At 39.2% G+C, this 23,637-nt stretch overlaps 1 protein-coding gene across 2 annotated transcripts in view; it reads right to left on the reverse strand.

Annotated features, from left to right (window-relative positions):
• WDFY2 (WD repeat and FYVE domain containing 2) overlaps positions 1–23,637 on the reverse strand; it is a 58,976-nt gene that overhangs the window by 16,062 nt on the left and 19,277 nt on the right. Inside the window, exons 1-4 of one of the 2 annotated variants that reach the window (XM_041466976.1) lie at positions 15,897–15,981; positions 12,531–12,598; positions 7,387–7,460; positions 534–588 (exon numbers count right to left, since the gene is read on the reverse strand). In XM_041466976.1, coding sequence (XP_041322910.1) covers positions 534–588; positions 7,387–7,460; positions 12,531–12,537 — 136 coding nt within the window. In that variant the 5' untranslated portion in view covers positions 12,538–12,598; positions 15,897–15,981. Of the gene's footprint in view, positions 1–533; positions 589–7,386; positions 7,461–12,530; positions 12,599–15,896; positions 15,982–23,637 lie in introns of those variants that run through there. The other variant, XM_041466975.1, reaches the window with a different exon arrangement.

Below are 23,637 nucleotides of genomic sequence, written 5' to 3' on the forward strand. Positions count from 1 at the left end.
CTTTAGAGGTTTGAAAAGGATAAATAGCTAGGTTTCTGAAAACATCACATTAGTGAACACCAGACTCTAATTAGAAAAGGTATGGTATAAAAGGTGTTTCTTGACCTTTTACTAGGAGAGGTATTCATTGACAATATTGTGGTTATTTGAAATTATAGTTACTGAAATATAACTGGATTAACCCCAAAAACTTGAGCCTTAAAAGATGGGTTAGTTCCCTAAGTTGTTTCAGTAGATTGGATTACTGGAGATTGAAAATTAAAACTCCTATTCCCCAAATGTGGATGGTTTGCTGTCTACTGTGATATTCCAAAGGAACATTTAAAAGGAAAAACAGAACATGAAACAGCTCTTTTGAAATTCTTGTAATCTCAGAACACAGCACAGTATAGATCTATTGATAAAACCAGCATTTACATAAGTTTAACAAAATCTGTCATTGTAAGGGAAACTTTTCCATTCATACTCCTTAAGAAAACATTAACAAAAATTAATGACAATACAAACCAATTAACATGGGTCATGGTTCTTACCCTGGTAACTTTTCACTAGTGTCATCTTGTTGTAATCTTCTGATAAAATGAACTCCTGAGGGAGGGAAAGAAAAAACAAAAGAAATATGGCTTAGAGAGGTAAAGCATTTGAGGCTGTTTACATTTGAATACTTTACGTACATAAGCTCTCCCTTCTTCACAACCACAGCCCTATCTACACTTTTAATAACTTTGAGTACCTAAAACCTAAATTATTTCACTTAAGACAATATTATGAGTACTTCTGAATGGAATGGATAAAAGAGGAACCATTAAAAAAGAAGTCAAAAAAGATGACAGAAATGACTGGCTGTGAGCTGAGGTGCCACAAAATAAGGAACCTGGGACCTGGTGAGCACCTGCTGCTCAGGACTGCCTGGGCAGAAACCCGCCTGTGTGCACAGCTATGCGTGCCCATTTGTGTATACACATGTATCCATGTGTGTGCATACACTACATACACCCCAACCTGAACACTCAGGAAACGCAATATAAATATGTAAGAGACACTCCAAATTGCTCAGTCAAGGCTAGATACCAACAATACATCATTGGAATGGAATGCATTTCAGGTTTCTGTTAAAAAGCCTCTCAGTGCTTCAGACAAACAGAAACCCAAACTTCTCTGTGTCCAGGCAAGAGCACACCTATAGGGATGGGCTCCATTGTCTTGGTGCTGCTGTTCAACAACGGGCTCTGTTGTCTTGGTGCTGCTGTTCAACTTCCAATATGGCTTTTGCACGGGGAAATGTTGAGCATGGCAGCTAAGAGTCTGCATGGCAGCCTCAGCTCCTGGAAAAGTCCCAGGTGGTTAAACTCACTGACCACCCAGGTGTTCCTGCAGATTGTTTTGAAGAGGAGAGTTACTCAAAACTGGGGAAACAGAATGGCCACTACCAAACTCCTGTAAAATCTCTCCGGAGAAAACACCCAAGCCAAGGGTAGGCTTTGTAGCAGCACCACATGAAGCAGCTTTCAGAGAGCTGTCAGGTATCTATGTACATACATCACATATTTAGAGAAACACAAAGTAAAATACGAAGGAGTGTAAAACCACATCATTTTAATAATTTATAGCAAACTACACAGAAACTCCTGTGCTAATCTGCCTAGAGGACAGAAGAAGTAAAACCTAACTCATTTAACCTGAAATAGGACGGGAAACTAAAATAAACATTACAAACACAAGATAAGTGAATTTGATAAACATATAGTTGTGAAATGTTCTTGTGCACATGCCAAAAGCACTAGAGAAAACTGGACTTCAGAAGCCTACAGACTGTGTTTAAGGCAAACCAAATGTTTAATGCAAAAGACATTCTAACCCCCAACAAGCCAGTATTTCCTCCCAGTTTCCAAAGTACAATTTAAAAAAAAAATCACTCTGCATTTTCTGTTGGGTCATTGCAGGTAATCTGCCTGGCCTTCAGCACCAGGATTATTCAAACACATCACATCTACTGCTTGGCACCAAGGTGGAGAGGTTACAGTGGAACATCTACATATCCCAGCTTCCAGAAAAACAACTGCGTGACTTGAGGCAGCTATGTATTCTGCTCTCTCCATGTTCCTGTTCATAAATTTGTTACAAATACATTCTCTTAAATTGCTCTACTTTATCTTCCTCTCTTTAATCTGCTCCAGCTCCCAGTAGGTTTCTCTGGCAGCTGAGGACTACAGTGGGGAGTGTTACTTAAACAGCAGTAACGAATAAATTAAGTCAGCTGGATTTCTATACCAGGGTCACCCTAGCTCTACAAACCACAGAAAGTTTAAAATCTGCTATACCTTTCCAGCAACTAACAGGGGAACTTGTTTTCCTTAACCACGACCTGAAGAATATTGCATCACAACATGGAATGTTTCACTACAAAGCCGATTTGAAGCAGAACCTTTTTCTAGAATGCTAACTTTCTGCTATTGTTACCTAAAGAGAAATTGCTCTAATTGCTGCAACACTTGATGGGAAGATATGTCTGCCTTTCCCACCAATTTGGCTGTCCTTGTCTCTGACTGCAGTGGCACACACATGCCAGTGACTGCAGGTGAGATGTAAAAAGTGGATTGCACTCTCACTTTTATTTGCATTTTTCTCTCAACAAATTTGATGTTGCCATTCTGTTTTGTGATCCAAAGAGCCCTATAGTTTCACTGGAATACTGAAAAGGCTTTTGAATATCGCCATTATAATACAATAAATCAAATATATGTGATTTTTAAGGTCTATCCAAGTATTGATTACCACTGTATTCTTTAATATAAACCACAGCTATGTACTATCAATACACTGCTCCATCCAAAATAAAGACAAATACAGTACAAGATAAACACAGTTTCAGTTAACCTAAATACTGGATATATTTTTTTTCCCCCAAAGACTTCTTGCATTTAATTTTCTTCTTTGAAAGCACATGATAATTTGTGATGTATTTTCTGATCTCTCTGCAAGTCTCCCCACCTCCCTTTACAATTTCTCGTGTTCTTCCATTGCACTTATTGTTCTCTCCCTCTTCAGGCCAAATGCATTAGTTGTGTCACTAGACAGGTATTTTAGCACAGGGCACCTTGCTCAAGAAATTCATGCCCTATTGCACATAAAATGTGTCACCTGCACTACAAAAACACCGACTACATCTCTTTAACATTGTACCAGCAGAAGCTGTTTTTTTATCCTTGCCTACGTAGATGTTTTGCTCCTCTCAGAGCTGCTGACGCTCAGTTCTCATTAGGCAGCTTCTGGCTCTTCTTAATGAGCTGGAAAAGCTGGGGTCACCTACACAGCTCAGTCAGTGCTTGTTAACAGAACAGAGAAAGACTTCTGAGTCCTATGCAACCCTTTTTCACAGGAGAGGTTGGGACACATCAGAGCACTCAGGATGGTAAAACCAAACAACCTCCTTGCAGGGATTAAAAACAACTTTTCTGCCAAGATCACTCTTTATCCTTCAGAGGTGGTTTTGGAGCTACTTTACTACCTTTTTGTCATATTTAAAACATTAATGCTCAGTCTTGCCTGTTTCAGGTGAGCTTATTATTACAACAGCAACTTGGTACCATGAAAGTCTTCACAAAGCACAAAGGAGAATTCTTGAAGACTGTCAAAATCTAGCTGTCCACTGATGTAAAAAGACTCACAACGATTCCTTTGTGTAAAACCTCATCCTAAAAATAGTATCAACATCCTGTTTAAATAATTCAGAGTCCTTGGCCATGGGGCTGGGTGACATGGTCCAGGAACTAAGGAAGATCCATGCCTTCCTAGAGCTTCAGGAATATGCCAACTGACGTATTGCAAAATGGAGAACTCTCCTTAAGCAACTGAATCCATTTTTGAATTAATAATCTTTATATAATAGTTATGTGTTAGCCATGCGCAGACTAGTTCCCACCCTGGGGAATTTGCAGTCTCTTTGATAGATGATGCCATTTTGACAACACACTACAGATCTCCTTATAGGCTTGACTTTATCCTGTTAACACAAGTGACTGACTGCACTCTCAGGTCTTCCAGAGAACAAAAAAGACCCGCTTCAGAAATGGAAGAGAATGAAAACTCTTAAATCTTCTGTCAGACACTACATCTATATCTGTTGGGGAAAAAAACCAAGACTCTATAAATAATGACAGCATTTTCGCTTTATTTATTATATAATTTCATTTCATTTCTTGAGGTAAAAAATACTAAACTCCCCAAAACAGCAGAGGGGAAGGTTGTACATCAGCAGGTAGAGCCTGACTCAGTCTCAGATATTCAAAATACTGGTCAAACCTGTAGACAGTTGCAAGATCAGATGAGGTGGAAGATGAATTTATCTTAATAAGTACCATCTCCAAGGACAAATTCTGAAGGGATTATTCTGGTGCCCTGTTGTCCTTGTGGCTCTGCTCAAAGTATGTAACAGCTCCATACAGACTTAGGCATGGTCAGCAAAAAAAAAAAGAAAAATTAATTCATCTTCAGCTACCCAAGAACTAAATCACTCGTTTCAATCTCCCAAAAAATGAAGGAAGAAATTTATGCCATTTCATAACAGTTTCTAGAAAAACTAACATGGGTGCATCCAAAGACAATTCTTCTCTCCTTTACTGGCTGCAGAACCTAATGCTTAACTTTAGCTAGGAAAGGAGTTTTCATATGGATGAAAGAGGTAGGAAGTCTCATCTTGGCAGTGGAAGTTTCCTGTGTATTGCAAGTGGAAGAACTTTCTTCTGTTTCTTGTGCTATCCTAAGAACCTTGCAGCCATTAAAGTATGGTTTTTTCCAGTTCTGACCAAGGAATTTATGTCCAGGATAAAGTCTTTAGTTTCCAAAAGGGATTTCAAGCAGTCCCTAAGATGTCATTTCTTCTGAAAAAAAGAGTTTGCCAACTGTAAAAAAAGCAGATCACACAAAATTTGGGTGTTTTACATTAGGTGTCACCACTCTTGAAGCAAGATGCTAAACAATCTTTGCTCGAGATAATGGTGTGCTCTGCTGCACAAATGTTTATGCAGCCCTCATACTGAGAATTGACAAAAGGTTAAAAACAATCTCTTCTCTGTAGAAGCAGAACTTGCTGCTTTGTTTCACAAAAGAGGTGGCCTACAAGCTCACCTCAGGTGGCTTTGCTGGAACTTCTTTCTGTGCCAACAGTGCTGCCTGTCCTTCTCAAAATGCAGAATATGCATTCCTGAGGTGTCACGCTTATAACCAAAATCCATACAGCTTACAAAAATTTCACATAGAATAAAAAAGGCAATTCCACTTTCTTATCTCCATTTACACCAGAAAGTACTTCCTTGCACTGTAAAAAAAAAAAATCATTTGAGATTATGTGTCAGTCATGACTATCAGCTCACAGTCCTTACCAGGAATCCTTTCTTTTTACCCAAAATGAAGGTACAGAATAATTGTCAGGGTTTTATTGGTATGGTTGGATGTTTTTTTGTTTGGGTTTTTGTTTGGCCCTGCACCCAGCACACACAAGCGTGCTGGGCATTACAGAAGTGCTAATGTGGAACAGCTGACTAATTCCCAAATATTTCAAGCTGCTCAAGCAAATTGCCAGTATTTTCCCTTTGAAGAAATTAAAATAAGGGTACTAAGGTCACCTTGCTGCAGTAAGTTCTGTTAATTTGTGGTCAATGTGCCCTGCTTATGTATTTCTATGCTAAACGAACCATCATGGCTGGGCCCAGGAGAGAAAATTTACCCTTTCCTCAAGAAGGTGGTTGTAACCCACATTCAAGTACCTGGGGGTGTTCCCTACATCCCAGTATTTCTGGGATTTGAAAATGGGGCTCCCCTTGTCCATCCATTCCCATCTCCACCACCTCTTGCAGCACATTACAATTGTAGCTACTCTTACAAGTCGTAGGTTTGCTACAGATGAAAACATTTCATCCTTTGTACAAATTTTTGGAGTGCATTTTTTCCCTACCACACAAGTCCTTGCAGCTTACAGAAGACTAAATCAAGCAACACAGACAAGCACTTCCCCCTTCTCATATACTTGTATCCAGAAGACTGGGAAAAGAAAAACCCAGCTTAGCAACAAATAGAACCTGCCTTAGATGTGGCAATATAAACCTATAAATATCCAAAGTCACGTGTAGGTTTATCACCTGCATATCTCATTTACGTTTTTAGCTTCAGAATGGAAAATATTTGACCCCGTTTACTCTGAAGCATCCTCTGACTCTTCAAAACAAAATGCCCCCAAGATGAAGGACACATCTCCCATCATGCCAGAGTATTTAAATACCTTATTTACAGTTGCCTGCACATTCCTTAAAGGCCTGGTGAAAACAAAAGTGCCTAGTAGGACCAGCAAATTTCAGCTATTTCAGAGTGGGAAGGAGAGAATTTCAGAGGTGCAGAGAATTCTCTGGAATCTGTCCCATCTCCTGGATACAAAAGGAAAAATCTCCTACAGGCACACAAAACTCTGCTTCCAGGCATTAATAGCTTTATAGGTCAAAACCTTCACATCTTTGAGGGAGCTTACAGGCAACAGCTAAAAGGGTCACCTCCCCTTTCCCAAACACCATACTGGCTTTGGTGCAGACAGCTGCCCTTCTATCAGCCTGAAAATACTCATTCAGTTATAAGGCCCATAAGGCAGAGAGAACAGCAGAAAAATCTGAAGTGATGGTAAACTGATCTTAAACAGGAAGAGGAATCTATTGATGAGGTATATGTGAAAAATACCTCTGACCCATGACTCTTCCACTCTTCCAAAGTGATACAGCTTTTTATTCATCATCCCACAAGAAAAATCCAATTAATAAGGTAAACTGCTACTCTCTATCATAGACCTAACAGACATACTCCTCTTTTAATATCCTACTTCCTTTCCAGATATCTCTATCTCAGATGTTAATGAACCAAATCTCTCAGCAACCTCACTGCCAAATAGAAGCAACTTCTCTGGAAGGGAGAGGAAAACAAAATCTGAACTCTGAAGTTCGGAAAAGCAGATAGACATGGAGCAGAAATCCACCTTCTGCCTCTAAGAAGCTGGTTTTTCCTCCTCTTAATTGCTGCTTTCAGAAAACTTTGGCATCATGTAATTAACAAATCACTTAAATTTAATAAAACAACAGCTGCTTTTCTGTGTTATTTTTAAAAAGATATGCAAATTAAGACAGTTTGTTGACTTGCCCAATAAATACTGTAAACCCCACTCAAACTCTTTGTGGCAGCTGAAATAAAATTTTTAATAATCTAATATTTTCTGTACAACAGATTTAGTTCCACTATCATTAAAAAGCCTGTCTCCCAAACACTAGGCAAAAATATTCTCACCACATCATCACATACATACTTCTCAAAAAGGAAGCATTTCAACTAGAAATCTTTGGATGTACTTACTGAGATTGTACCATTGTCTAGACCTATGGACAGCCTTCTGGTTTCCGGGTTAAAAGACATGCATGAACATGGAGCTGAAAAAAATGAACATGTTGATGAAGTTAACAAAACTGCAATTCTCATTTTCTTGAAGTTCTGGAAAACCTAAAATTAGCTAACATGCTTTATGATGCTGTGCAGCATTTTGAGCTTACCAATAGACAAGCATTAAAAAGTGTTCTTGCAATTCATTCAACCCTATCCTATTAGGACATGGAAAAGTAGCTATTTCTTGCTCCAGTTCCTTTAACTTTTTTTCCTTACTAGTTATCTGTAAACAAGCCTTTCATATATGAGGAATAGTGCTGCTTTGATATAGGATGCACTTGACATTTCAGTATAAGTCAGAGATTACTTAGCTGAATAATTTAGTTTTTTACATTTGCCTGAACTGTGCTGACAATAAAACAAAACACTACATTATGTCAGAGGCTTGCATCCTATACCTGCAGTAAGAAAATTTCCCAGTAGGAATCAACATATCAACTAAAATTAAGGACCGAGTTAAACTGTCCCCTACTCCAATTCCATCACAGACAACACTATGACAGTATCACATATCATGGTCAAAATAAAAGTTTTTATCTAAAACTAGCCATTGCTTGATTACATTGATATTACTCTAATAAATATCAGGATTTGTCCTGAAATTGCACATAAGATGGTCACAGTACGCTCCCTCAAAGATCTGGCAGGATTTGTATCCAGGATAAAACCAGGTTTCCTCGCAAGAATTCAAGAGCTGTGCTTGGTTTAACTGAAAAGTTGTGAAGTTACATTCAGAAAGCAGGAATTGCCTTTACTGCCCAACACAGCAGCATGCAGCTGGGAATCCTGCTGTCCCAACAGAAATCTTCAGGAATTATTTTTCAGCAGCAATCGCCAAATGCGGCTAGGACAACAGTAAGAGTTATAAAGCTTCATAAACCATATTCTTATGATAAATATAGAGTGCAGTCAGATGTACTTTTACTTCTGCCTTTCCCCCCTCTTGGTTTCCACTGTCCGTTGTGATTGCTCTCATGTTTGTGTTACTAACAAGCCTGGAGTCCTCTCTTTTGCAGTACTGTAATCCAGTATCTTCTCAATTTGTGTAATGTCTCTCTTAGGACTAAACAGCTCATAGCTTAGCAAATCTTCCTTGATAGTTTAATTGGCAGCAAAGCTATATGCAGAAGAGTCACTGTTGATTGTGTAATAAAACTTGTTCCACCTTCAGTATTGACTCCCTCTTGAAATGTTTCCTGAAGGACAAGTAACCATAAACAGAAAGCCCATCAGATCCACATCCAGGCAGGCACCTCAGTTTATTTCTTTCCTGGAAGGGTTGACTGAATTGAATCAATGCAAAGGCTTCTGTTCAAGGAAACTGACAGAAAGGAAACAATTGAATCAGGCCTAGTAACAGTGACAAAATTGCTCCTGCCTGTACCTCTTGCTTAGAAAAGGCAAACTGGAATAATCCCTTCCAAAGGTGGTGCATTACTATTATACTGAGGCTTCTAGGCCCGTAGCAGAATAAGAGTTGTATGAAAAAAATGGACAGAAAACTCTCCAATTCTAAGCATAATAAACATCAAATAAGTTTAAAGGCACTTAATGCCAGAACAGGTATATCACACAGCAACTTTTAAATGCTGGACACTATGCACACATTGAAAGAGCTACCACTATCTCTGCAGGCAATGAGCAGCTCACAGAGAAGTCGTCTAAGGTAAATTAATTATTTGAAGTATGCTTTTCCCAAACACTTCAGAAGCAAATGATGCAAGCAATTGCTTGACACGATTACAAAAGAACTAATTTCTGAATTCCAGACCTGTCTGTACACAGTCATAGCAGTGGAAAGATACTTGTTTTGCTATAATCATTTTCCCAAGGGAACTCCTCAGTAACACGTTCACTTAGAAAAATCATTATGTCAGCACTAAAATTATGTCCATACCAGCTACACTGATGTAGTCAGTCGTGCCACTTGTAACAAGGCTGCAGCAGCTTACTCTAGGAAAATTAAGACAACATTCATGTACTTTAGCACTTAGGCACATTAAAAAGAGGGGAAGAGAACAGTAAGAAAAAATAAAACAAAAACCTGAAACCTTAAGCTTCTGAGATATTTAAGACTCTTTAAAAAACATATCCAGGAAAAATAACAGCACTCTAAAGATTCTCTACTTAAGAACCTAGCTATGATTTGGATTTCAGACTGGAAAAAGGTTGATCTGAACTACTATGGAAGTCAAGCAGGATATTCCTGATGCAGAAGTCTGGCTGAAGTATTTTCCTAAATACAGCACAAATACACACTGAGTTTTTGCCTTTAGAAAATGAAATATGGAGGAAAACCCCAATTATATATTTCATGCTCTCAAAAGCATGTCACCTTTATTAGAGGCTGAGAGAATCAGAAGAGAAATACAGACTTTGTGCCTGCAATTTCTGGGACTCCCCTCTGAAATGCCTAAACATGACACAGTTTAAGACCAAAGAAGCATGTTTTGCATTGTAGTTGTTTCACCCTCCTGTTCAAAGCAAAGTGTTAGTCATGAAAACCATCAAAAGATGAGCAGCATATTATCTGCCTCAAAGACTGGATACTCCATTGTTCACCAGTACAATAAATCCTCCATTCCACATCTGTAATAGGGGTTTTTGTTTGCATTTAGGTCTTTTTGTGTGTTTTACTTTTGTTGGTTTCTTTACTGGAAAAGTTTACTTGACTCTTGACTACAATTTCTTTACATTTTATAAATTTGTGTCTGCTAAGCTGTTTTTTTTATCCTGCACCCAAAGTGATAAGTTTAACCATGGTTACACATGTAATCAAGAGTACACATGTAATCAAGTGTACACATCTAACCAGGGTTACATGTTTACAGAGCTCTGTTAATCAGCTGTTGAGACAACGCTGGTGCGAAGGAAATGGATTAGCAAGGTTTCAGCTAGAGCTCTTTTCTTTCTCATGGGCTGGAGATGATGATCAAAAATATGGCCACTGTGTTGTCCAGAATTTTTTGACCATAGATTTACCCACAGGCAAGTCATAAAACTTTCCCAATTAGAAGAAATCCTACCTCTAAGCTCAGAAGAGATCTATAATCTTGGTGTTTTTTTACCATTAGGTATTTAATGATTTTGACATTCAGAATGCATTGATGACCCTGTCTGGGTGCAGAACTTGACCAAAGCACATCACTGAGTCAACCCAACTCCTCAGCCTCTTCATTTCCCAGAGGACCTAGTCTGCAAACTCAGTTATTAAGGCAACCCGGTATCAAATCATAAAATAGATTGGGTCACACATGACCACAGTCAGTCACAACTCATGTTAATGGGGTATCTATAGGTAGGACTGCCACTCACAGCTTGCTAAGCAGCACAAAGGCACCATTGTGCCTACTACAGTTTTACACAAAGAAACTCTCAGCAGTCATTGTCTTTAAACAACAAAACCCAGTATGAACCTAAAGCAGAACACCATCCAAAAGGTGATCAGCACAAAAGCAGACAAAACCATCATTTCCAGTCAAGTGCAGACTTGTGCAGATTCTGACTCAGAGCCTTTTCTATGATTTCCAAGCTTAAAGGCATGACTGATTGTAATTCCTTCAGTTGTTAATTGTACCTGATGATTCTTGAAATTGTTGAATAACACAATATAATTTCAGTACCTCATGCCTCAAAAGCATACCAGTCTATGAAGTGAAGGAGCACGGTCAAGTGTTCAAATTTATGAAGGAGCTTTGAAATAGTCCCCCTTCAGTGGAACTGGATCTACTCCATCATTCCCACTGAAACAGTTATTACTGGCAATAACACAGCTTTGCTAAGACCAAAGAAGAACCCAAAGAGATTCGAATATGCAAATGTATACAAAAATATCACATGGAAAAAGAGAAGAATCAATGCCAAATGGCTAGAAAGCCCATTTCATAACAGTTTGGCTGGGGAAAGCAAATCTCTTAGGATCAGTCAAGGGAACTCAGGCCACTGCCAGTGATCATGACAGAGTTCCAGAGACTGCCATGCCATTAGCTAGTTCCTCATACCTTCTTTGGCAAAATGTTGAGCAGAAAGTACCTTTGAGGATTGACATGTTCTTATGAGCTAGTCCATCAACAAAGGAAGATGACCAAACTGTTTTCTTAAAGCAGGCAAATACCATGGCTGCCCTACAGTCCCAAATTGATGTTTTTATACTAAAACTTACACCTATTAAATATTTTAGCTATCATGGAGACAGACGTCTCTTCCAAATCTACCTATCTTAGCTTAAAATAATCCTTTCTCCAGACAGTATGAATACCTCCAAGAGACCTGATATGTGCTCCCCAATCTGGATTTAAGGTCAGCTTTACAAGCTTTCCAAAGACAGGCTAACCCAGCACATCTAATTGAAGCTGACTGAAGAGCATTAGCATATGCCTGCCTCCGATGACCCACAAAATTTTATTCCTGCACTCAGCACAGGGGTTACAGCAAACAGCAAGGTCTGTCATTTCTTCAACTCTCCCCTGGAAAAATGGACATTGATCTGCAGTTTCTCAAAGCATGAACACTCTTTGGGAGAGGAGACATAATGGAGGGATCCATCAGGGAAATTTGGTTTTCCACATTCAATTGCAGAGGTAAAATGATTCAGTTTCTAAATTGGAAGAGCTTCCCTGTCTAGTATCCTCTCTATCACATTAGGTGCCATGGAATATTAAGTTCTCACCAAATAAAACCATTTACCATTGCACTCTAATGGACTGAGCACACACAGTAGGAAGGGCAGAGTGATTTATACCGGAGACTTACAAAGCTTTATGGACTCCATTAGGGACAGAATGCAAGACCACATTTTGAGTTCCCACATTTTAAAACCTGTGTTTGCATTAAACGCTCATCCCTTGCTAACATGTCTGTATCCTTTTACTGCTGTAATCTCTGATGCCTCTCAGAAGCATTAGCATGTAACTTTGTAAATCTTCACCGGTACCAAGAGGATTGTTCAAGAATAACGTATGATACCGAGATGTAAGCGTGCAAACGGTTATAAGCATGAAGCTTCATCAAAACATCTGCAAATCCACAGTAGATATTGAACATCTCCTTATACTTACATGGCATTGCATGGTATATACTGGGCCAGTACTGCCCACTGTCTCTCTTCAGCCAGACACGAACTGTTCTGTAAAAGAAAAAATACAACATACATGTGAGGAAGAATTAAATAATCATGACTGAATGAAAGCAAAGTGGTTGTGATGAATGTACAAGATATTCCTCAAAATGAAATTATTTTTCTGAGAGGGAAGGTAAACCCATGAACTCCTACACCAGCCTGATACATCAGCCTCAGATTAATCCCTGTGAGGCGATGAGGGTAGATGCCATTCAGTATTCAACAACTGGGCTGAACATATCTCAACAATATTTAGAAACTGCTATGGCTTTTATTTCTTTGCTTTACAAGGACTTGAACATGACTGTTCATTCAATGCTTCACGTGAGAATTTGGGGCACCACAGGTAGCCCAGTAGAGCATTCCTGTATCAGTGCTTCCAGTCTCTGCAGGAACCTTCCCCCTGCTCTCAGGGCAGGCCTTGGCCCATCTGCTGCCTGTTGTTTCACTGTTCTGTTTCAGAAAAACCTCTAAGAAAAAGAAGGAAGTTCTGAAATTTTCAGCTGCTTATTACTAAGGTTATGTCCATTTGTGCCAAAAACAACCTCTTCAGCTTCAGGACCTTTCCCTCTCCTCCATGCACACAGAGTGCTATCAGAAGAAGCCACTGAGCACAAAGAAGCCAAAGTTATCCTTCTCTGAAGAGGATGACGAATGTGACAAGCAGCCTTGCAGGTCTCCTCTGCCTCATCAGTTTGGAGTTGGTGTCTTTGAATAGAGGCACTTAGAATCACACAGTGCTCCCTACAAACACATCAGCAGTTTCATCTCTACTAGAAGATCTTCCCAATGTATCTCAGGATTACTTTTGCTTTCTCATAATCATATTAGACTGTCAGATGCCTGTTACTCAATCCATGCCCTTCAGAGATTTGAGACATTTGTTGCTTGTTTCTACAGCAGAGGATCTGGACTGATGCACCATCTGGGTCATGAAATATTTATTAATTCAGCCCTCATTGTCATTTGCTTCTTTTGGTCCAGTCTCTGAAGCCTCCTTGTAATTGAAGCTCTCTCTTAATTTTAGTTCATCGGTTGATTTAATCAAAACAGATCTAGTAAGTGTCAACAGTTAAAGCAGCATTAACCTGTGAATTGTTTCTGCATAGCCCACTGTCAACTCACTTACAGCCCCCATTACCTCCCTTACTGTTCCTCTAATACTTATATCTAATGTTAACCAGAAAACTCTCCATATAATACAGTATTCATGCTTTATTGATTTACATTTAATGTATTAACCTTCTCTAGAAAACATAGTTATCCAAGACAGCACCACGTTAGCATAGATTTTGACCCATCACCCACTTCTATTCAGTCTTTTCCTTCAAAATTACTATGCAACAGCAAATGCAGGAGGGATAAAAAAACCCTATTGTTTCTATAACTTGCACTTGATACTTTTAAGGAAAAAGAAACAAGCAAGAATGCCTCTTTCCAGTACCTGAAACATGTAAATACAGCTTATGGAAAAGACTGCATGATCATTTCTACGGTTACCTCATTTTATTCAAAAAGAAGATTGCAGCCCTCTTTAGTCAGTACAAATTCAGAGCAATGCCATAATACAAGAAATACATCATCACAGAATATAAATTGATCTAAGGCATTACATACACAAATATAGCCTGAATTGAGATGCCATGCATAATAAAGCAATTCAAGAACTAGTAATCTATCCTTCAAACTTCAAACTAAAGGCTGTACCACTTTGTCTTCCTGTATTGCTTATGTCAAAATCAAGTTTCTGCTCATCTTACCCTGCCTTCAAACTCCTTTTACTGCACATAATTCTGAGACCTTGCACATCTGGGCACTACACAAGCTGAATCATTGTAGAAATATCTCAAGCACACACTTTGACAGGGTATGTTGCTCTAAAAACTAACCCTTCACTGGGTTAAGAAGTCCCAAGGTTAGAAAGCTCTCACAAATTACTCAAAACACATAATATTCATTATAATTATGTCCTAAGTCTAATGGCCTTTTTGTGTTGAACACAGCAGCAGCTCTGAAGCAAAGCCACCAAAACTTTTTATAAGGCACAATTCACTGGCCAATAACAACGGTGACGTTATCTTTGATGGTGAGAGGGACAGACAAATCCTTCTGTCATTTCTCCCCACAGCTGACCACGGCTGTCGACCAGAAGCTCTAGAGGCACATCAACCACTCAGTTTCCCAAATGGATGAGCTCTTACAAATGTGTTTGTCGTTGACAAGTGAGGTCATTGTGGCAATAAATGAGTGTGCACAAAAAATAATGGGATGAATCACAGGGAGCTGAAATAACTGAATATGAAACTACCCTGAGGAAATGCACCTGTGAGAGACCTGCCTTTCTTGACCATCCCAATCTAGGTATTCAAGTGCTATCTATTTCAAAATCTCCAGGCTTCAACAACATTGCCCTTCCTCTCCACTCTGATGTTCCTGCAAATAATAAATGCAGTACAACATCTTACAAATAATTCAGCTTGCTAGGAAAGGATTGTGTAGAAGAACAGATCTTTCAAAAGCTGCAGGAAATAAAAATTAATTTTATGTGCAAAAATGGCAATAATTTGAATGCTTTGGGTTGGTTTGTCATTGTTTATTAAACTGTGCCACTGCAGAATTACTAATCAATTTGACAGTTACATAGATTTTAAGACTTTTAGATGAATGATAATGAAGCAAAACATATTTTCTAGTAAAGATTAAAACAAACAAAGAAAAAAACTGCTGGAGGTTGTGTTAAGAGTGAAGCTACCTCTATTTATATACGTCTGTTCTATAGGTACACAGTATGCTCATTTCTTAGTGTAGTCAAATATATTTCCATTCAAGGACTAAATCAGGTGACTAAATTACAACTAAATGAGAAACAAAGCATTCTAAAAATAAAAATACTATAAAAAGATGTAATCTAACTGTAAGGTGTGTGAAAAGAAACATAACCAGCAAGTCAGTTCATGCAACTCTTTAGAGAAATAAGTGTCTCCCCAGTAAATTATTTGAAATAAAAGATCTTGTAAACAATTTATTTTAAAATTAAGAATTATTACTATGCAAGTCTTTAAAGCAAACATTTAAAAATTATATTAAGCATTATAATGGATTTCCAATATCTATCTATAAGCTCATGTAAAAGCATGAAAATTATTCCTTATGTCAGGAACTGACAATTTAGAATTTTCTTCTCTTAAAGATAACTGAAATAGAAAAAGCATTTTATTGGAAGACATAAAACAAACCTCAGTTCAGCAATCTTTTCTAGGTAACTTTTTCTCAAAGTAGATTTGGGCTAAAGAACAAACCATACCAACTACTCAGTTTGGGAGAAGCCAAAGGTTCTTGGAAGAGCACATCCTTTTTCAGCTGAAGTTCCATACATTTCTGCATACTTCTTCACAGAATACTAGATGTGAAACCCAGAGCTTTTGGAACTTCTAAAGAATGCAAAGAAAAAAAGCCCAAGCATGAATGAAAATAAGCTTTTTTATGGATATCCAGCACGAGGAGTACTTGCTGCTTGCATGGTTACTGGACTTAAACAGCACGCACCTTGGTCAGGATTCATTCTTCAGCTGCTCTAGAGTGATTCAGTCAGCATCACCATAGAAATAAATTGTCCCTTCATTTTGCTGCCAGCAAATTGACTTGGAAAGATTTTTAGAAGCTGTCAAATCGATGGATATTCTTCTAGTCTTTTCATAACCGAGATGATTTATTTTTAAATGAGACAGGCTACACAGAAATAATTCTGCCATACAAAAGACAGGCTATGTCTTCATATATTAAGGGGATGTAAAAATTGCCAATTTTAAAAGAAAAATTGCTTCTCTCTGTTATGATGAAGAGAATGTGCTAAGGTCCAGGTGGCTGTGGATGTACCAGCAGGTCTCAAGCAAACTGCCAGGCTGTGCAGGTGGTGGGCTCCCTTGGGCACCTTCTACTCATGGAGATGCCCATGTCAACAGCAGCACGTCCACCTCAGCGTGGCAGCTCTGTGCATCACCATCTACAGAAACTTATTCAGTCACTGGTACCTCATTTCTGATAAAAACAATTTGTTCATACAAACCCAACTTTGTGCATCTAGGCTGCAGTGTGCCTCATAAAAATATGCATGATGCTGCCAGGTTGGATGCAAGATTCTCTGCTCTGTCCCTACTCTGGCCTGAGCAATCACCTCACTGCTGGAAAACTCTGTTGCTTGGAGTGCTGGAGTTGAGTTTCTGTGAGTGACTCATAGCAGGGCTCCTGTTTTTTCTCCTTTGTGCCTTGCATGAAATTAAGGCAAAAGACAAACACTGGTGTTGCAGACAGTACAGACATGCTGATGTGTCAAAGCACTGGCCCAAGATGTTTGCGTGTTGCAATACTAGGAAATCTGTGGTAGAAAGATCCATTGCCTCAAGAAACAAGATCCCTATAACACTCCACTTCTCCAGAATATCCATAAACCCACCAGTTCTAGTTTCACAGTTTGAGTGAGGAAATCTAATATATCCGTTTCCCATAACAGATCTTCCTCACCTGTTCATTTTTTTTTCCTTTCTCACTTCTGTCTTTTGAAAAGTTTCTCTTTGCTGAGATGCACTTCTGTTAACATTATCAACTTCATGCCCCAGACATACACCAGAGTATAACAGAGCAGATGTAACCCTCAACACATACAATTTACTTCATTATTTTGTAGGTATTATTGGGAAATTGCTTTAAATGGCATTTTAATGTATTCCTTATAGTTTGTACCTTGGAGCATATACTGCAGGATTATTTTACCTCTTGTTTTGCTGAGTGACCAAAACCGCTAAGCATCAAATGAAATGTGAAATTATGTTTAAGTTTTTATTTTATTATTTTATAGTTTTATTCTTATTTGTAGTGAGGACACAAATTACAGAAACTTTAATCACTTTCTAAAGTCGTCAGGATTCTTTAGAGACTCTTTGCACGTTATAGCTCCTTGGGAAAGGGGGATATGTCAACAGTGCAAATGACACAGTTAAAAAGAAACATTTCCTACTGTCCACTGTTCTAACTACAGAAGTGATTTAGCACAGTTTTGAAAAAGGAAAAGTCCTTTAAAACACTTCTCCAGCTATTCATTGACTGAAGAAACAAAAAGATATTAGGATAATGTTATATAAGCATTAGTGCAATCGGTGAGGTTTCAGGCATATCTAATGGAATACTAGCACATATTCTCACCATCAATACAATGAAGACTTCTTCAGTGTTGAAAAGAAACTCCACCTATTCCTAAATATCCAATAACAAACAATTCAGAAGTATTCAAAAGACATGTTTCTGTAGAAACTAATATTTGCATTTGTGGCAGCAAAAGCTCTACCTGATGTCATTAAACAAATGTGATAACAGTAGCCTTTGAAGTCCAAGTACGCCACTAATGGCTTTATCACTTTTAGCAGCAACACACTGCCATTAGAAGTAGGATAAGGAAAATTATTTAACAACTGTATTAAACTGAATTATACAGTACTATAAATCCCTCAACGTGTCCAGAGACTTTTTGCAGAGATGGGAAGAGATTCTGACTTCCCCTGCTTAGTGACGTGGAACCCTACTGTGAGAAAAGGATCTTTCATGCTAAGTGGCAGCTCATGAACCACTGCCAGTGTACTGGAACCAGTAACGAGGAGTTTCATCTCTCCAATAAATTTTGAAAGAAAGTATATGAAAGCTAAAATCAAAACCAGAACTAGTTTCTGGGCCAGCTTGTGTTTCAGGGAAAACAAATAGAAATGTAATAGCAGAGTGCCAAAGCCTCAGGCAACCAGAGGACTTTATCTAACAGCACTTATCCTATGTCCTCCTAAATGAAAAGCAAAAAAAAAAAAAATCAAGACAAAACCGCAGTAGTCCCACACCACCCCCACCAAACCCAACACCAAAGACCCAGGGAAGTGCATGACTGTCTCCTACTCAGAGTCATCCATACTAATTCCCACAAAGCCTATCATACAACTGTGATGGCGGGTTCTGCATATATCCTGAAATGTTGGGGCACATTCCAGGTGCTACCTTGTTTTCCCCAGTTTTGATAAACAAATGTGTGATTTCAGCTGAACCAGTCAAAGATTATCTGACTGGACTTTTTCTGAGACTGAGACCATGTACAGCTATGCAGCCACAGTATAAGAAGGATATAAAGGATTTAGAGAGCATGCAGTGGAAGCTGTAAGGATGGTGAAGGTCCTTGGGGGAAACTGTATGAGGAGTGGCTGAGGTCACTTGGTCTGTTCAGCTTGGAGGAGACTGAGGGGGGACCCCATAGCAGTCACCAGCTATGGGGAAGTGGAAGGGCAGGTACTGATCTCTTCTCTCAGGTGGCCAGCAATAGAACCTGAGGGAACGACATGAAGCTGAGTGAGAGGAAGTTTAGGTTGGATATTAGGAAAAGCCTCTTCACTGTAACAGGCTCCCCAGGGAATTGGTCACAGCACCAAGCCTGCTGAAGTTCAAAAAGCATTTGGACAAAGCTCTTGGGCATGTTGCGTGATTTTTGGAGTGTCCTGTGCAGGTCCAGGAGCTGGACTTGATGATCCTTGTGGGTCCCGTGCAAGCCCAGATACCCTATGTTTCTGTGATCGCTGTAGATCTGGTCTAGGGTCTTTTATATTACAAAAGGGCAGGTTCCATTTCTGAAATAAAGTGCAAGAGCTACAAGTTCAGGAAAGGGGGAAAATGTGTGGGGAAAAGATTAAAGAGTTCTTAAGGATGGACTGTTTTAGAGAGGTTCTCCCTTAGCACTGATTACATAAAGGCGTTTCTAGAAGATATAATATCTTCATGACCACCTTGGTCTGTAACTCATCATTGGGCTTCCTATAAAATGGAAGTATTTTGAATAATGATAAGATACCCTGTATCTGTATTTTGAATAGCTGAGAATAATTTTGAATAATAAGAGATACTCTGTATCTCTCAAGCCCTGCAACAAAGCTATAGAAGCAGTAAGATCTGACTTCAAGAGGAACCTGGGCCAGCTCCCAACAGCCAGCACCTTTGACATCCTGCTCTTGTATCCAAAACACTGCTGCCATTGTCACCAATCCAGAAACCCTCCTACACAAAGCTCAGAAGCACCAGAGAAAGAGGATCATGGCAAGGGAGGTGAAGCAAGCAAGCACTTCACACAGTCCTGGATGTGAACAGCACAGGGAGCACACCAAAACTCGTGTGGAGGCAGCTGGATCTCTGAGCAGTAGCTCAGCCACCACCTGTGAGGAAGGAAGGAGTCTCATGAGCACTTGAACATTCAAGTGCACTGTCAATCCCACCCAGTGATATAAAAAACACTGCACAAAACAGAGTGCCAAGCAAGCAGGCAGATGGACTGAAAGGCAGGATTTTTTTCACACAAAGCATACTAAGCAGTCAAACCATGCTTAATAAGATGTTTCCACATTTAATTCATGCTGCTGTAACTAAATACAGATGCACATTGCATAACAGGGAAAATGTCAAAGTTTTGGTAGGTTATATACAGCTAGAGGATTACAGGGGTTTCTCAGGGTGTTATACCCATCAGTTGTACACAGACCTCAGAGAAATAGACACCATTTTATTTAACACAGTTTTTGTTTACATAGAAGGCTTTTTGGGTATTTCGTGGGAAGTGACTAAAAACCAAAGATTCATAGGAGACGATATCAGGGGAAATGAATTGTTATGACTTTAAAAAAAAAGAGATCGTGACATGACAGCTTTACTACTCAGCTGTGAAACAGTTTCCACCAATTTTTCAGTATTCTGGACAATAAGCAATGCAGTTCAGTGATTTTTCCAGTTGCCTGGATACACATGCCTGGGAGCAGTGCAAGCTCTGCTCTTCAGGCATGGGACAAAAACCAGATTCTGACCAGCTTCCACTTTGGAAACTTTGGTTAAGTAGAGACCCAAAAAATGAACCATAAGACACAATCACAGAAAAATACTCTGTTGCCTTGAGGTTACTAGAACAAGGTTCAGAGAGCCAAGCTGCCTCAGGTCTTCAGCAGCTCCACAAAATCAGCTCTCATTGTGTGTGATAAGAAGCAGTGTAGTGACTACACCACATTCCAGCAGTAGGGAAGCTAACTTTTTCTGCAAATGCAGGTACATGTAGCACCGGAGTTCCCAGAGAGCATCAACCTACAGCTTTGGAAAGAGTGAAACAACAAGTATTCCATCACATTGAAACATTTTTCAAGCAAAGTTTCAAAATTATCTTCCCCCATTAAAAACTGTGCACCAGTCTTCCTTACAGATCTTTGGGGTAACAAAATGATGTTCATCTCTCTCTTACCCACAGACCTCCTTCACCCATACCCCACCAAATGATTTCCCTTCCAGAACAGATGCAGCTTTGGAGCTGCCTGTACTGATCAATTCCTGTTTGCATTCTGAAAGCATAAACACACAACCTTTTGAAGGTAATTGCATTGGATGATTTAATTATTGCAATCCAATTACTTTCACCTCCTTCCCACATTCAAATGTTTCAGTAATGGAAGTTATTAGAAAGACCCTTATTAGATTAAAATACAGACCTGCCATGCAGTAAGTGGAACTCAGAGGAAGACTCAGTGGAACCATGCTAAGAATACCCAGTGGATCCAGAATTTGCAAGAAATTCTCCTACATCCCTCTAAATTGCCCATGTACCAAGAACTAGAACTCACCAGATCACTGTCCTGCTTCCAGCTGCCTGGTTGGAACATCTGTCCAGCAAAACACAACACTTTTTTCTCCAATACTCCTACTGGCTATCAACTTACTGATCATTTTTAGGTTAGTTAAGTTATTCACTCTGAATAAAATAAATGTGTTATTCAATTGATAAAAAAGTGGATCTGTGAAGTGAAAGGTGAACATACTAATTTTCAATATACATACCACCAGTATGGCATTTTCTAATAAACTACAGTCACATAAAGGTTAATTTACAGGAAAAGACTGATATTTGATCCCAAGCTCTAAATTAAGTCATACCCTTAGGCCTCAACTTATTTTTCATATAAATGTTTGGTTAACTATCCTGTGTAACATGTAATAAATGACGCCTTTACTGCAGAGGAAGGAAGCCACATTTCCACATGTATAGGGTGATGCCCTCTCTCAGCATTTTAATTTCTGGACCTAAGTCATCTGCATCATTCATTGAAACACCCTCTATAAGAAGAGACAGGCTTTTGGTTTTTAAGTACTGTTGAACAATTACAGCACTGTTTTTTCAGAGACAACAAACATATCTACTTGGAATGTATTTGTGTGCTCTGTGGAACACCAAGGCGCCTCTGCTAATGCTCTACTTGAGCAAGGACTTTCTGCAGAGGAATCACATTTCCAGTTCCTCCAGCTGAACTTGAACAATTATTCATGGGTGATAAAATGTTCCCTCAGCTTTTCTGCTCCTTGCCGTTTTCCCCTCTGGGCAGCCCAAATCAGAGATATTCTCACTGTCCTCAACTCCTGCAGGCTTTGCTCTTCTAGAGCAGGTAAGAAGCCACTCTGCTGCTCTGACCCAGCAGGACAAATTTGGCTGGGGAGTCTCAGTACTCTGGGAAGGAAACCAGCAAGGTCAACAGAATTAGCACCAGCAAAAAGGGATCAAGAAAGCAGGGCAAAGCTATGCAAATCAAACTCTGTCCTGAAAGGCTTGTGCCATAGCTGCAAAGGAGCTGTAGCCCTGAAGTGCTTTACCAAGGGCTCAGATTTCTTCTTATCATGCATACTGCAGTGTGTTGTGAGGTGCCAGCAAAGCCCAGCAAACCCCAAACTTCTGACTCTGTAATTTAGAGGTGATTTGGCATTTCAAGGGCTTAAAAGCCAGTCAGTTTGTCATCTCTGCATTCCCATGGGGGTTATGTGGGGAGATGGAAATCAACAGAGTTGAACGGAAACCATCTTCAAACCTGTATTGTGAGACTGAATATTCCATCCTAAACTTTGGGTTTTATTATTTAAAAAATCTCTCTCAAACATGCAGGGCCTCTTTACATTCAGCTACTTCTCTCATATGGCCTAGTTACAGCTTTTCTATTCTTCAGCATTCTACTCCATACTGTAGCAATTTTATTCTATCATGTTTAAAATAGTAAATTTCAATTTTTAAACAGCAAATTTCAATAAACATCTTCTTGTTCTCCTCCTATGAGACTAGAAATTCTGTTGTCTCTACATTCTTCACTAGTCAGTTGCTGTGTATACTCATATAATTTCTTACATGCCCCCTCTTTAAGGTAATCAATCTTTCCAGTCTCTTGGAAAAGCTGTTTTTGTTTTCTGTTCCCCTTACCTGCCTTCCAATCCCTTTAAAGAGACAATACCCTGTCTGAACTGTCATCTTCTGTACTAAATGCAGCAATCCAACACAAATAAACCTGCTAAATTATAACACCATTATCATTCTTTTCTTTTCTTTATGTATCTTCTTCCTGTACATACTCTAGCAGTGTTTATTTGCAGCAGGATTTAAAAACTTAGAGACTATGGATGAAAGAGAAAAAAAAAAAATCAATATTAGATTTTCTCTGTAGTACACTGCTATCCACTTAGTAAGTTCTCCTGCATTTCAGATCTCTGCAGACTCAATCAGCTTATCTACTAATTTGGGTTAGACAACTAGTCCAGACTGTTAGACAAGGGAACAGAGGATTTGTCAGCCACAGCTCTCAAGGGCAATCCCAGAGCCACATGTTTCTGGAAAGAGAAGTGAAAAGAAAATTATAAAGGAGAGCAATAGGCAGAGACTATCAAACACCAAGAAAAACCTTGACCCTTTGCCTCAAACTTTCTACTTGTGAAAACAGGACAGGAAAGCCATGTCTATTGCAGCAGTGTAGGGAAGACACAAGACCATCTCTCCTCAGGCACAAAAAATACATTCTTCAAATATGTGAAATGGTGCAACATATCACTGTGCAGTCTTGTATAGATGCCTGATGGAGATGTCCTGATAGGAGACCCCTGCTCATGTGGCTGACCAAACCAATAAAGCCTGTAGCAACTTCAGTTCAATTACCTGGTCACTGTCTCATGGGTAACTTCCT

Source organism: Pyrgilauda ruficollis, unplaced genomic scaffold (assembly GCF_017590135.1).
Source record: "Pyrgilauda ruficollis isolate IOZ18807 unplaced genomic scaffold, ASM1759013v1 scaffold20, whole genome shotgun sequence".
Classification (NCBI taxonomy): domain Eukaryota; kingdom Metazoa; phylum Chordata; class Aves; order Passeriformes; family Passeridae; genus Pyrgilauda; species Pyrgilauda ruficollis.